The sequence below is a fragment of the Meleagris gallopavo genome, chromosome 16, assembly GCF_905368555.1.
Source record: "Meleagris gallopavo chromosome 16, MGAL_WU_HG_1.1, whole genome shotgun sequence".
In the NCBI taxonomy this organism is placed as follows: Eukaryota; Metazoa; Chordata; class Aves; order Galliformes; family Phasianidae; genus Meleagris; species Meleagris gallopavo.
The window spans coordinates 7221471-7236840 of NC_139419.1; the positions used below are offsets into that span (position 1 = coordinate 7221471).

A 15370-nucleotide genomic window follows, 5' to 3' on the forward strand; every position below is an offset into this window, starting at 1 on the left:
TTTAGGCTGATTTTCATAAACAGGCCTATCAAGAACTTCATTTTAGCAAAGAAGAAAAATGTTATCTCTATCTGAAAATAAACAAGACAGAGCATTAAGAGCAGCTACCCAACTTACTCCTTACCAAGCTCCTGAAATCACTTCCCCTGTGTCGCTCCAATGTGCACAGTACAGCACACTGATATGGGGCCCAAGGAGTGCTTTTGGCAGAGAAGGAGCAAAACCACTCGTGTTTCTGAGCCCTGCAGAGGTTTTCAGGTCACTGGTCTGAGTAGCACAAGGTAAAGACAGTGTCCTGTAAAGGAAGAACTTTCCCTACTCCACCAAATGCTCTGATATTTGACCCCGGTTCATAGGAAACAGAATCAGCTTTTCTTCAGGAAGGACACACACCTAGGAGAAGCAAAGGAAGCTGAAGAGTGGGGCAATGATGGCAGTAGCTATGCTCTTTGTTAGTAACTGGGAAGTGCAGAACAGATGAGAGGAGAACAGCAAAAGCATTAGTTCATGCTTCAAGCTCTGATGCAGCACACACGGCACATATCAGCACATTCCCTGATGGCATGGGCTGTCGTGAGCTCAGCTGCTTGACCACAGTCACAGACTTGGCACTGAAGGGTCCCGCTTTGACAGAGACTTAGGAAGTAACAAAGCAAGCCAGTTTGCCCACCCGATGACAGGAGTATGTTGTGTCAGAACCAAAAGGACAGGCAACTCGTGGAGAGGAAGGACACCAGGAGCAGATACGCACACTTGTCTGGGCCTTGTCCAGTCAGAAACTGCTGAAGTAGGTATGGGGAAGGGGTGAGTATCAAACAACACACAGAACAGAGGCTAACAATCAAAAGGCATGAAAGGTTGTGTGAAGTGGGAACAAGGGAAGATTTTAACATTACAGCAGTATGAGGAAAGACCAGAAAGAAAGCCATTCCGGGAATTTCAACTAGTTACGTTTCATTAATCAGTTTAGAATTCAGCACAAGTATGGGTTTGAAAGGCGCAGCTCTATCTGGGAAGGTCACAGTCTACCACGTACTGCAAAGAACTCCCAGTAATGCTGCCTCAGTGAAGGGCTTTAAGCTTCTTCCCATTACACAAGAGAAAAAGCTAGACCTGTCATATCCGAAGCAGATATCTGGAGGCAAGCTAAGGCACATTTCAGAGATAGTGCTTATAGTCCAATGATGTTTAAATCTTTTGCTCCCATCTGCCACCCAGGGACATCTTTGCATTTTGCTTTTATTTGTCACCAAAGTCTATTCTCGTTCCAGCCTGTAGAGGCTGGTGAGCTGCATTTCTTTATTTTTCATTCCAGGGAAGTATTACTTATGTTGAACCCATTTGTCCCTAACAGAGATGTAAGATGTAGCTCCCTAGGAATTCAGATGTTATTTAAAGTTATTTTCCAATATCTAATTTGCCTTTTATTTATTTAGGGAGTTATTTCAGCCAGAGCCTTGCTATTGAGAGACACCATGACATGTTTACAGCGCTGGTCCTCAAGGCAGCCAGGAGCTGGGGGAGTCAGGCAAGCAGCAACATTATAGATTAAAATAATTACAACATAGAATACAACATAGAATACAGCACTAAATAAAAGTAAAACCAGCAAAGACAAGGGAGAAAAAGGAAACAAATTGGAAAAAGTACACTGTCGTTCAGAACAATCACAGTGAGGGGCCAGGACTCAGCCAGACGTCACCTCATTTTGGATCAGTTCTCCCTGTGCATGTTGTGACAGTGTCTGTGGCTACTAAATGGGCTGGCATTGCACCTTTCCAAAGGCTAAATACCAGGCCTGCCCTAAGCAGATGCTTCCTGGACCACTTCAGCAAAATAATTGTCTTGCTGCAGCATCAGCAGATAATTCCCAGCACTAGGTACATGAGATCCTGTCTGTTCCCAGCCCTGCTTGTTGCAGATATACAAAACCTTGCAGCCTGGCATTCCCAGCCCCCTCACAGTATAGCTTACAGTCAGACATACAGGGAGGACCCAGGTAGCAGAGGCTGAGCACCCTCACTCATTTGTTGAAGCCCTCCTGTACCGAGTGAGCTCAGATCTCTATGCACGGCAGTGTGCTGCCAGCTGGACACCCCCTCTGTAGTACCAAAAAACCACACTGTCCTGAACTGCTTGGGCTCCTAAGGAACATTAAGACCCTGTCCTGCCCTGGACACAAAGTAGCTGCTAATTATTCCCTCTGCTGTTGGTTTTCTTTGGTCTCATTCTATGATCACTTAATGGGAAGTAGATTATGCAATAATTGAGTGTTGGAACCAGCAGATCCCTCCACAGCAGGAGATGTAAATTATTTACCCATAAAAAATATTTCAATGGTTATTACCATGTAAACTGTGATTAATTAAATTCACAGGAATTATTTCTGAGGCATGTAAATGGGAAGATTCCTGCTGAGGAAAAGCTGGAAAGCTGGCTCCATCCTGACAGCAACAGGGCCGTGAAGCAGAAGGAAGCCCTGAACTTACCCCCATGATTCCTGCACTTCAGAGAGCAACAAAGCATGCAAAGGAAGGGGAATGGTGGGGGCTGAAGTCAGTGCCCCATTAGCCCATTGAAAATTTCCATCTGGAAGGGTCACAACCTCCTGACCATCTGGGTTCTTCATTGCTAGCCAGGCTCCAGGGAGACCTCAATGTGGCCCTCCAGTATTCAAGGAGAGCTTATTAACAGGAGGGGGACCTACTTTGTACATGGTCTGATAGTGATAGGACAAGAGAGAATGGCTTAAAACTGAAAGAGGGGTGATTTAGATCAAATGTGAGGAGGAAAGCCTTTACTCAGAGGTGGTAAGGCAGTGGTACTGCTGACCAGAGCAGTGGGCGCCCCATTCCTGGAGATGCCCAAGGCCACAGTTGGGCCCTGAGCTGGCTGATTTGGGGGGACAGCCAGAACACAGCAGGGAGTGGAGCTGGGAGGACAGTAAGGTCCTTCCCAACCCAACCCAACCCAGCCCAGCCCAACCCACTCTGTGATTCTGTGATTTTTACTTCCTTGCACAAGTATTAGGAGTACTCTCCAAAATCACATAGGCTTAGATTATACCCCAGAGAGGTGTACGCTCCCACTATTTTAGCTTTTACCACAACCTCACAGCAAGGAGTTCCATAGCTGCACTCTGTACAATGTGGAAAAATACCTCCCTTTTCTTTCCGCTTTGAATTTGACGTGTTATTGTGTCCTTCTTTTCACCCAAGCTCCTTCATAAACAAGGCACTGAACAATCATTCCTTCCTATCCCACGTGATATTATACACATATATTTCTCTTAACTGTCCCTTTTCCAAGCAAAGCTTTCCCCAAAAGAATTTCCAGATGTGTGATCATCTTTGTCACTCATCTAATGTTTTCTAGTTCTGCTCTTTACTTTCTGAAAAGGAGGATCAGCACAGCATAGACTGTTCAAGGTGTGTAATTTATGCTAGGACATAACCATGTTAGCTGTTCTGCTTCTTCTCTTAGACCTGACACATCATTTACACTTTGGACTACTACTCAGTGCTAGGCCAGTGCTGCAACATAAGTATATTTTAGAACCCCAAGTCTCCTACGTTACTTAACAATCTCTGCTGTACTCATTACTGTACATGTAAAATTAGCACTGTTTTTCCTTCTGTTCATCGCTTTATGTTTATCTACACTGAATCACATCAGATCAGCCACTCGCTATGCAGATGGATTTCCACAGCTCTTTGCATTCAACTCTTATTTCTACTGTCTTGAATAGCTGAGTATTGTCAGCAAACAAGCAGTCATCGTGCACCTGAGTATGTCAAACAGCTGAAGCACAGATCCCCAAAGGATTCAGCTGGTGACCTCTCCCTGCTGTGAAAACTGGCCATTTACTCCCATACTTTTTGAGTTACGTGTCCATCTGGGAACCTGTCCTCGTGTACCCAGAGCTGCTTGCTTTATTTAGAAGTCTTTGACCAGGGACCTTCTTGAATTCTTTTCTCGAAATCCAAGCAGGATATATAAATCCATTTTTCTATCCTAGGTTTGCTGCCTCCTTCAGAAACCTCCAAGAGATTTATGAGACGTCACCTTTCTCTGCAGAAGTCTTACATCTTTGGTGCATCACATGCTTCTGACTTTGTGCATTCCAAAAAGAACAAGACCCATGCTGTATCCAGGTTTTCCCTAGTGAGGTTACAATGACTAATTAATAGGGACCTTTCCCATATACTAGCATTTACATCTCCTGGGTATACAGCAAATTGTTCCCAAGAAATGCTGCCTGAAGTCGCACTGAGACAGCTGGAATAGGTACCTCTGCTCCTCCCTGCATATCAGAAAAGTCAGATGCAGCACAATGAGGAGAAGGTGAGCTCTTTATTGTGTTCATGGTAATGTTCCTTTCTCTAAGGGCACAGGGAAGCTTCCTGGCAGTAGCATTCCAATCTGCAGTTCTGCCACTGGCAACAGGCAGCTCATCTCTGTCCACTTGTGCAGCTCCCAGCGTCCCCCAGCACAGGGACTCCTAAAAGCAGCATTAAAGCTAACGGGGTTTGGTTCCATGCTTAGAATAGCTGAGCAGGTGCAGCAGACAGTAGTCAGAAGCAGCATGTGTAACCTGGGAGCCATTTGTCACCGACTTTGTCTGACTTCTTAGAGTGAAGAAGACAGAAGAATATAGCATTCATCACCTTAAATTCTGTACAGTGACAAAGCAGCAAGTGCATGTAACAACTGAAACACACTCTGCAGACAGTAATGGCCACTGTTAAAGTGCAATTTGATATTTGGAATATGACGGAGTCTATCAATTTTTGCTTTTGTATTAAAGTTGTTTTTTTCCATCTGTTGAAAGTGGAGCTTTGTGATTTCACAGCGCATTACACTTTATGGGCTTCATTTGCTGCACCCAAAGAATTTCATTCCGCTACATTAAAAAAATACGTTGGGATGCTGGATATGCCTTTAACTTTCCAAGGCATGCTGTTGTGTGAAGCTCCTAGCAGTGAACTTCATTGAATGTTTAGTTTATACATTTATAATATATAATATAGTATAATATAGTATATATTATAATATATACTATATATATGGTAATTACTAGTTAATTTTAATTAATTAATATATAAATGTGTTTTAATATTAAATAATACAGTGTGAATCATGAGGCATATTGGCCTTGTCACAACAATCAGAATTCTGTCCCTTTCTTGTTTAGCCAAATCCATGGTCATCACTGGGAAAGGAAACACCTGATCTCTGACGAGTGCTTGGGTCTCTATCAGTGCTTTGATTTTCTTACGCACCACACATAGACGGAGGAATGGGAAACTACTTCAAAGTTCATTTTGCTGCTGATGTCATGCAGATGTGTACTACAAACATGCAGATACACTTGGATATGCTTACACTCATGTGATAATCCTGCTTTTTTCTAAGGTAAAGCACAGGTCGTTCTAGCCAAGTGTTACCAATACCAACTCAGGACTAGCTCTTGGAGGATCATCCCAATTGCAGCACCATGACTACCATCCATTGCAAGTACCATCACAGAACCAACTGCCAAATGTGTCATCTGTCCTTCCTCAGCAACCAAGCACTGTTATCACCAGTGATCACGCCTCAGTAGCATGCCTGGTCTCCCATTTTGTCCCAAGTTCCAAGCCTGCAGCTCCCTGCACACTTGCCCTTCTTGTTACTGTTATTGCATTGACTCAGATCTTGCTGTCAAAAGATCCCTCTGCCTAAGGATCTCGCTACAAAGTGAATTCAGCAAGGTTTAGTGCATTGCTCAGCCAAAGCCTTCCTACTGGGTCTTCCCCTGCTGCACTATTACTTCACAAAGCTGTTAACTGGAACTGATGGTTTAGCCCAGCAGGTGATTTGAATTTGCGTGTAAAACACAGTGCCAAAAGCAGAGGAAGGGCAAGGCGCTGCGCCATTGTGCAGTCTGGGAGACCACCTTTTTAGAGCATCACCACAGCCTGCAGTTTCCAAACACAAGCTGTGAGGACAACGAAGTGAGGTCATTCACTGAGAAATGCAGCCCACTCCAACAATGATGCATATTACATTTCCTTTTAAATCACCCCGGGGAGAATTTCCAGGGCAGAGGAATCTGCACAGCACTTTCATGGTTTGTTACAACACAAAGGGGTACTGACTGCATGCTGCTTCTGTTATCTTCTCTGCAGTGGTCCTGAAAGTTTCCCAACAGGCCCAGCTGGCTTGAACCAGAGAGCTCACAAATGGAGGATATCTCTTTCCATTGCATGGGTGAAAACACAACCGTAACTTTTTCTATTATTTCTCCTCACCTTGGCAAGCAGCTGCTCATTTTCAGAGCAAATAGCAGTGTGACCTGACTTTGCAAGATGCCAAGTACTCCAGCTCTGCTCAGACCTTCTGTATGCTTCACGAGGAGCTCTGCTACCACTCGCACCATGCAAGGTGGGTACAGCATTCCTCTGGAAGAGACGAAACCCAAATTCCTCTCAGTGTCACATACAGCATCTTGGATCTGGTCAGGAGGAGGCAGCAGAGCAGCAGGCATTCCTGCCACTGCAGGAAGCATCTATCTACAGTCTGCCTGCATGGGGAAAGAAAAAAAATACTTCCAGTTGGAAAAGAATGACAGAGAACAAGGCTAAGAAAAAGCCTCCTGTTTCCTGCTGGGCACACACAGCACCACAACAGAGTGGAGCTTCAGTTTTTCTGCTATGATTCAAGCCAAGTGGCACCAAACTATATAGAAAGCAGAGAGGCAGCAGGCATCACAGGCAACACTGAAAAGCCTGAGCTTGATGTGTTTCTCTCCTGCATTTTCTCACAACCTCCAGTATTATTATAGTGCCGCACAACACCATAGAATATAATTGCTGTAGTGATTACTTACAGCCATTACATTAAGCTTTAAAATGTTCCTTTCAAATTGAACAATGTTTTTTTTTTTTCAAAGTCAACAGCTGGTTCACAGCTTGAAAGCAACAGTTAAGATAAATTAAATAAAAAGGGTAATAAAATCACAGACTAAATTTAATTTCTGAAGCAGATGCAAACTCCAGCAAAGCCTTTTAAATATCTTTTTAAAACATCCACAGAAACAAAAGTCAATACGACCGATAATTATACTGTGCTCATTAATAAGAATGTGATGTATGAGCACAAATAACTGTGTACACTTCTAAATATACTTAAAACAAGTACAAATTCATGCAGCATTTATAGCCCCAGTCTGAGGGATAAATCAAACAGAAGTTTCCAATGGGTGTAGTAAATTTGTGAGAAAGGAAAAAGTGTTTACTTATATATTCTTCTTCTCAAGGTATACGTGCATAATATAAAGACTAGTTTATAAAAAGGACTTTCTTACCCTTGGGATAAAAAAAGGTGGTCCGATATAAGCTCCAAATCAGGATGATGCCAGGAGCCCTTACCAGCTCTTGGAATGCTCTACTGGAGCAAAATACAACCCTTCCAGTATTTCTAGAGCATACAGCCTCACTTAAATGCCACGAGGCTTTTCTCTGGCCTGGTTTTCTTTGTCCAAAAAAATGAGCTAAATATGTAAAAGAGGATGTATCCCTTTACTTTTAAGAAAAGATAGCAGACACATCTGTGTGCAGATGGACTATACCAAATATTTTGCTACTCTTAATGCACAAACAGATGCACAGAACAAGAGGATGCCTTGGCATATATTCAGTATGTGATTCACCTCACCTACACTTGTCTGCCTGAAAAGCAAGGAGGTCATCTAAGTTAGTCTTTTAGCTTCCTTCCATAGCCTGAGGAGAGAAACAGACACTGACAGAGAATAATTCCACTTGCTTGTCCACCATAACTATCCTATCTCAGGATATGATATACCTATCAGGCTATGAAAAAGCCCATGCTGAAGACATCTCTTTCCAATTTCTCAAGGGCCCAGAGGAGCAGCTGGCACTGGACACCTCATGAAATAAAATTAAATCCCCACCTCGGGTTCAGCTGTAACAGCAGAAGGAGTACTTACTGCCATAAAGATTTTTTGTTCCTTTTAATGTTGAAGAAGCTGTTGGAACATGCTTGCAAATATAAAGGAGATTCAAACCAATATAAGCAAAGAGGGAAAAAACTGTATTTTTAAAACAGTATGACTTACAAAAGTTCCATCCTGCAAAGGTAACTAAGGCTACATACAGTAAGCTATACTAATAGTGAATATGTCTCATTTGCATCTTAGCATCGACACCTATGTCCCAGATGGGTGTTTCATAACATCTTTGGGAAAAAAAAGTGTTTTCCAATGATTTCTGGAAGTAGAACTGGGTGTGCTTTTATAGCCTGCTCCAGAAAGAACATTGTGTGTCCTACACACACTGCAGTAATATGCATTCCAAAGAGCCAAGCAAAATGTCACCTTAACTCATGGAAAGTTATTCCATCTCATAATATCAGAGAAATTACGACAATATGTTGTTCTACATGAAAGTACATGGCAGTGCTATTTGTGAGACCTGGCAGCTGCCACTCTCAGCAGAGCAGATGGCAGCGATAAAAACACAGTGCAGGGAACAGGTTGATAAAGACATATCCATCATTACACTTTTGCTTTACAGCGGCGCTCGACTCAAAGATACAATCAAAACGCACGGGTCTGTCACTCTCGAGTAGGAAGAGTTTGCTTATCTGAGCAAAACAATTCTCCTGTAATGATTAATTCTGGATGTATTATTAATCAATATTAATCATCTCCTGTCCACGGGAGCAGGCAGAGACAGCTGGGAAGACTTTCAAAATCTTAAAAGACTTATGTGCTTACCCCTTTGTTCTTCAGATGGACAGACAACCATTCACTGTCTGTAATGGAAAATCAAAGTCAGCCAAAGTAACGCTGTCACGGCAATCATCAGTTTACACTCTCACCAGAGGACCACAGGGCACATTACACTCTCATTTTCTTTTCTCTATTTATTTATTTGTTTGTCTGTTGCCGTGCAGAAGGCATTAAATGAAAGTAATTCTCATGGGAGGGACCAGCCAACAGTCCTGGAAGCAGAAACGATCTATTTACCTTAAAACACACAAACTGATGGACTAATGGCCTAAGTAGTGAACAAACTTATAAAATCAACTTTAAGTTCCAGATGAAAATCTACTAGCTTTTGTAACAGAAATTCTAGGCCTATGTATAGTGTTTATTTTAATATATGACCTCCATCTATACTTTTTAAAGATTAATTCAGCAGATGTGATGGCAATGGCGGGGCACCTCTGCTGGTATGGATTTACAAGCGTGGCATGTAGCTCCTGTTCATCGCTGGCAAAAAATATGCACAGCTAGTGGTGGTGACTGTGTTGAAAAAGTGTTTTGTAGCTGAGAATCTGCTCTACCAGTGTCATTGTGCTCTGTGTTTGTTGTCATTTCCATGGAGGTAGATAGGAGGCACTACTTTCGGTATGACCTCTGCACACACGTACTGTGACAAATCCTCTCCGCTCAGTGAGGCCCAGGCAAACCAAAAGTTGGATGAGTCAATCATACCAGCCTCATAGCAAGCTATGCTGTACCTTAACGAGACGTACACAGAATTAATACCACTTAAGATACAGGATTTATATAATACCGGGACGGTCATAAAAGTATTACAAAAAGCCATACGTTTCAATGCAACTTCCATAGTTTTACCTTGGAATATCATCTTCGTTATGAAAATATTCCATAAAAGCACTCCATTAAAACTGAAGTTTACTCTCAATTGCTGCAGGAAAGCTAGCAAAGCCCATCGCGGCTTTAACGCCCTGTTCCTCCTCAGGAGGCAGACTGCTCACACCGCACAACCGCCCTCAGCAACCCACCGCAGCACGGCTCCATCCCGCCCGCAAAACCCGGCGGAGCTCCGCCCCGCCCGCCCCGCGCATGCCCGGCACCGCCGCGGAGCCATGGCGGGCGCTGCGGGGCTGTGGGAGGAGGTGCGGGCGCTGCTGCCCGACTCTGAGGAGGAGCTGAGCCTGGCGCTGAGCGGAGAGGTGGACGACTGCATCCCGCCGCTGTTGCTCCGCGCCCGCGCGCTGCTTTACGGGGCGGCTCCGCCGTGCGAGGCGGCGCTGCGGCGGCTGGGCGACGTCGTCCGCGACTACGCGTGGGAGAAGCTGAACGCGGTGCCGTGGCGGGACGTCGGCAAGGCCTGGCGGCAGGTCTACGCCTACGGCTGCCTCTTCGGCGCGCTGGCCGAAGTCGCCGCCCGCCGCCCGCTGGCGGCCGCCGTTCGGCTGTGCGACATGGGGCTGCTGATGGGCGCCTCCGTGCAGGACGACGTCCTCGCCCGCCTCGTCCGCCTCCTGCAGGCGCACCTGCCCCGCGCCGAGCGGCGCAGCGCGGCCCCGGCCAGCGCCAAGGTACCGCCCGTGCGCCGTCTTCTGCTCGGCCCGCCCGTCCCGCGGGGCTCCTCGGTGGCCGTGAGGGGCTGACGGCGGTTCCACGGCGGCGTTCTGTTACAGAGGGCGCGGACTGAGCCCCCACCGGCGCCGGCCGTACGGCCCGAGGATGCGGTGCCGCACGAGCGCTGCCCCTCGCTGGAGCGCTTCCGAGACCGCTATCTGATTCCGCAGAAGCCCGTCGTCTTAGAGGGGATTATTGACCACTGGCCGTGCATGAAGAAGTGGAGGTGAGAATAAGTGCTTGTTCCGCGTCCTAACGGGGCCAGGACCGGTTTTGTGTCGGGTACTGCAGTGTTCATAATGCAGCAGACACCTCCGTAGATGGGTGCCGTCCGGAGTGATGTGCATTGGGAGCCTCTTCCTCGGCTCTGTAAACATTTCCTGTAAATGCTGGAAGCCAGATTGCACAAATCTCTTAAGAACTTCATACTACAGGGGCTGCCGTGTGCCAGGGCAGTCAGATCCTGGCTGTTGTATCCAGCCCGTCCATACAGGGGATGGTGCAGTGCTGGCTTTGCTGTACTCCCTTTGCTTTGTTTTACTGGAAGCCAGAGGCAAGTATGAATTGCCAGCTGTACCAGCAGATTTACTCACATTTCGAGTGGGTTGACTTCATCAGGCACTCACTACTCAGTGATTTTTACATCTCAGAACTCACTCTTCAATTTCAGAGTGAGCATGGATAAGCATAACTGGCTTTTTGATTCACAAGTATGATCTTTGCCGACTAGCAATTTTTGAACATTGAGTTTCAAACAACCACATCCAGGAGCGATAACAATATTGTGCTGGCTTGATGTAGGCAATGGTGCCAGCATTTCCAGTCCTGAGAATGAAATATTTATGAGATAAAGCTTATGATCCCTCTCTGAAGGGTACAAAACACTCAGGTATAGTTAGAGGAATTGCTTACATTCTTGCATTCCAGAGTCAAGGATAAAGTCTACAGTAGTTGAAAGTAGATTATTATTATGTGATGGTACATAGAAAATATATTATATAACTTTAGTTATATATTCATGTGTGCATTATACAGCCTTATTATTTCAGAGATGTTTTAGTCTTTTTTTGCAGCCAAGGCATTCCATTCTTCAAACACTTACAATGAAGATCTTTTTAACATAGCTACTAATCATGGTAAATAAAGGGATATGGATTACTCTTCAGAGGAACTCTTCTGACATTTGTCAGGGTGGATGTTATTAGCATCTAAAATTTGGCTCTGACAGCTAACCTAGCATTAATGGTAAAAAAAAGTTACAGTATGTTATTTAGCAAACTTGGTAGCAAGCAGAAAAAAGTTTGGCTGTCACTAGTCAAGAGAGGCTAACAGCTTAAATCATCTTCACTGGTAAGGAAATGATAATTAATTGAGATAAACGAGGTTTTAAAGCAAAGCAAGACAGATGTAGCATAATTTACATACTAAACTGACCGCTTGTTTTCTTGCTGGTTGGGTCAATTTCTGCAGACTTTTGTTGCTGGTTCGTTTTAGAGGAAAGAAACTCACTTTAATAGAGTTTTATTACTCTAATCTCTACTCAGAGATTGGTTTTGATTGATTGTCCCACTCATTCAAAATTACTGAGAAGAGAATTAACAGAAAGTGTGATGGAACTTCTTTTGTTTCAGCGTGGACTATGTTTGTCAGGTCGCTGGGTGCCGCACAGTCCCCGTAGAATTGGGTTCCCGGTACACAGATGAGGAATGGTCTCAGAAGCTCATGACCGTCAATGATTTCATCAGCCAGTATATTGTGAATGAGGTCTGTTACTTTCTTTTTTTTTTTTCTTTCATTTCCAAAAACAGCATTTACTGGTACAGAATCTAGCAACAGCTAGATTGTATTTTTATGTACAATCAAATGGACAACAGCTGAAATTTGAGGAATAGAGGAATTTCTGCATCAAAAGCCTGAATGGTGAAGTTCAAAGATAAGGGAATTAATTTTCCTCCTCAGCCAGCAGCATTGTTCCTCACAGTTATTAAACTGCCCAGTGAGATCTATTGGCAGGACCCAAATTCATGCGTACCAGCAAAAAATTAAAAAGGTGATCGGCTGTCGAGTGGCTGTTTACTTTCATGGCTGAGGATCTGGAACTTTATTTCTGTTTAAGTCTTCTAGCGGGAGGGACCGTGTGCCATTACAGATCTGTCTATGGTATAGCCTGGAATGGAATATCGAGGTGGTCGTGGGGAGCAGAGGTGAACAAGTCTGCGTACCAGCAGGGCCTGGCTGCGGCTCTGCTGAGTGTGGTCATAGAACTGACAACAGAAGAACTGGTGTGACTCCGTATCATTATTGCTATGTTTCTACCAGTGTCTTAAGCTAGATGGTTTGTTAATTGTGGGGATCTATCCACACCTTCAGAATTTCAGTATAGAAATAAATATGTTTCAGAAGACTCCTTATACTAGTCAACTATTGAAGCAATTCAAGTACTCTGAAATAGTAGACTGTAAATGGATCTTACCTACAAGTAAATTCTACTGAACTGTATGTAAATGACCAAGTCGTACCGTATATGTCACTATGCTTTTTTTTCCTTCCTATGTTTTAATCTCAGAACAGCATAGGATACCTTGCCCAGCACCAGCTTTTTGATCAGGTAAAACTGCATGACGATTTCTTTCTGTAGTCAAGTGCCTTTGTATGACAAATCTCTGAGAGTGTCATTTCTACTTGATGGGAGGGTGTAGGGAGGTTTCGTTTTTCTGCTTGTCTGAAAGGAGAGGGAAAACAGAGCCTTTGGGGGGTGAAGATGTTCAATTTTAGGGTTGTTTTGGTACAATGTAGCATTTGCTTACAGGGATACCACCTGGAAAGCAGCATTTCTCCAAATGATAGGTTAGGCAGGGAAGAGGTTTGAACAGGAAACAAACTTCAGTGTTGGTATGTTCACCATGTTCTGCAATGTCATTTCAGGTAACCAGAGGAAATCAGGCTTTAGGGACATAGTTTAGTGGGTGTGGTGCTGATGGGTTGACAGATATTAGTGCTCTTTTACAACCTTAATGATTCTACAATTGGAGGGAAATATGAAAAGGAATCACATAAAGAAGCAAGCTAAGTGTATAGGAGATAACCGCTACCTTCTCCTGGAACAGCAACCTACATATTCTTGTAGTCTTCTTATTCCCCGAGTTTCCCTGGTTTCTTCTAGAACAAAGAGTCTCTGAATTAGGAGAAACCCCTTTCCTTTCTTTCTCCCACCTCCTTCCAACAGAATCCGCTAGAACAGAAAGTGTGAGGATATTTCCTGCAGATTCCCAGCAACCCAGCTACTTTTCAGCTGCCAGTGCTGGACAAGGCTATTTGCTTTTTGTGTCAGGCCCTGTTACTCTCTTCTACAAACTACACTTTTTGCAAGTCAGTAGGTACCCTTTCTAATGTTCATTTCTTTATGGAGTAGATTCCAGAATTGAAAGAGGATATCAGTATTCCTGACTACTGCTGCCTGGGGGAAGGGCAGGAAGATGACATCACCATTAACGCATGGTTTGGGCCAGCAGGCACTATCTCACCTCTTCATCAAGATCCCCAGCAAAATTTTTTAGCCCAGGTCTGTACTCTACTTACTCTACGCAAGCCTTTAATGCTATAGCTAGAAAAAAATGCTTATAATGTGTATGACAGACAAGGATGGTAGGCAAACTGAGATATAACTGAGGGATGGAGAACATGACCTTGGACACTTCAGCCTGGAGAAGACTGGGAGGGAATCTTATCAACACTTAAAAATATCTAAAGGGTGTGAGGAGGATGGGGCCAGGTTTTGGTGGTACCCCACAACAGGATAAGGTACAACAGGCAAACCAGGACACAGGAAGTTCTAGATGAACACAACAGAAATCTTCAGTACTATGAGGGTGACAGAGCCCTGGAACAAACTGCCCAAACCCAGAACCCATCTGGACACTTTCCTGTGCAACATATTCTAGGGAATGTGCTTTCTTAGGGGAGATGGACTACATGCACCTCAAATATGCATCCAGGTGGATGCAAAGCTCAACATAAACCAGAAGTGTGCACTTGCAGCCTGGAAGGTCAGCTGTAAGCTGGGCTGCATCAGAAAAGGGGTGACCAGGAAGACAAGGGAGGTGATTGTCCCCTTCTGCTCTGTCCTCATGAGGCCCCACCTGCAGTATTGCAGCCACCTGTAGGTAAGCAGGTCTATTTTACTGCTTAAATTCTAACTGTAGCTCACAGTATGGTATATTAGACTAGTTGCTAGTTAACTGAACTTGTCATTTTTCAGTAACATAGAGGTTATTGGAATATAGATTAAAAGTATTTACTGTAATATATACAGGTATTTGGAAGAAAATATATCCGTCTTTATTCACCACAAGATTCAGAAAATCTGTACCCACATGAGAGCCAACTTCTTCACAACACCAGTCAGGTAAATAATCATCTGAAGTGTTAGTGTCAGTAATGTTAGTTCATCTAATCGTATTTAAGTAAACACTGTTTGGTTTTGTTTTTAAACAGGTTGATGTAGAAGATCCTGACTTAACAAAATTCCCCAACTTTAGAAAGGCTGCATTTCAGTCCTGTATTCTGATGCCTGGACAGGTCCTGTTTATCCCAGTTAAATACTGGCACTACGTACGATCTCTTGATATTAGCTTCTCTGTCAGTTTCTGGTGGTCATAACGCTGAAGTATGAAGAACATTTATTAGTATTGTAATAGCAATTAAAGATTCAGAAAAGTAGCATCTGGTATGCTTCAGAAGTGAATTCTATTTAAACGTGAGACTGTTTTTTCCCTATAAATAAAAAGTCCTTGTTTCAGCTTGATAAAAGAATGTGGATAAATGCTACCACTTTATTTTTGTGGATGTTTCTAATATAACCTCCTTGTAAAGAACATCTGTTGGGTCACCATAAGGTTCAGTAGTCTGGAGGAGAAAAAAACAAAAAAAAAAAGAAAAAAAAACCCAGTCTCCTATGTGGAAAAAAGTTAA

General features: G+C 43.8%; 1 protein-coding gene and 1 long non-coding RNA gene across 2 annotated transcripts in view; one reads left to right on the forward strand and one right to left on the reverse strand.

The window, feature by feature from the left end:
* Positions 1-9773, reverse strand: part of LOC109370224 (uncharacterized) — a 64168-nt gene extending 54395 nt beyond the window's left edge. Inside the window, exons 1-4 of the long non-coding RNA XR_014886737.1 lie at positions 9647-9773; positions 9439-9528; positions 8780-8817; positions 6294-6565 (exon numbers count right to left, since the gene is read on the reverse strand). This is a non-coding gene — a long non-coding RNA (uncharacterized LOC109370224). The remainder of the gene's footprint in view (positions 1-6293; positions 6566-8779; positions 8818-9438; positions 9529-9646) is intronic.
* Positions 9774-9852: 79 nt separating this feature from the next.
* KDM8 (lysine demethylase 8) lies at positions 9853-15211 on the forward strand. The gene is made up of 7 exons (XM_085237299.1): positions 9853-10356; positions 10459-10625; positions 12031-12163; positions 12966-13007; positions 13812-13961; positions 14712-14804; positions 14894-15211. Exons 1-7 carry the CDS (start codon positions 9901-9903, stop codon positions 15056-15058), a joined length of 1206 nt encoding a protein of 401 aa, XP_085093425.1. The 5' UTR covers positions 9853-9900; the 3' UTR covers positions 15059-15211.
* The last annotated feature ends 159 nt before the right edge of the window (positions 15212-15370 follow it).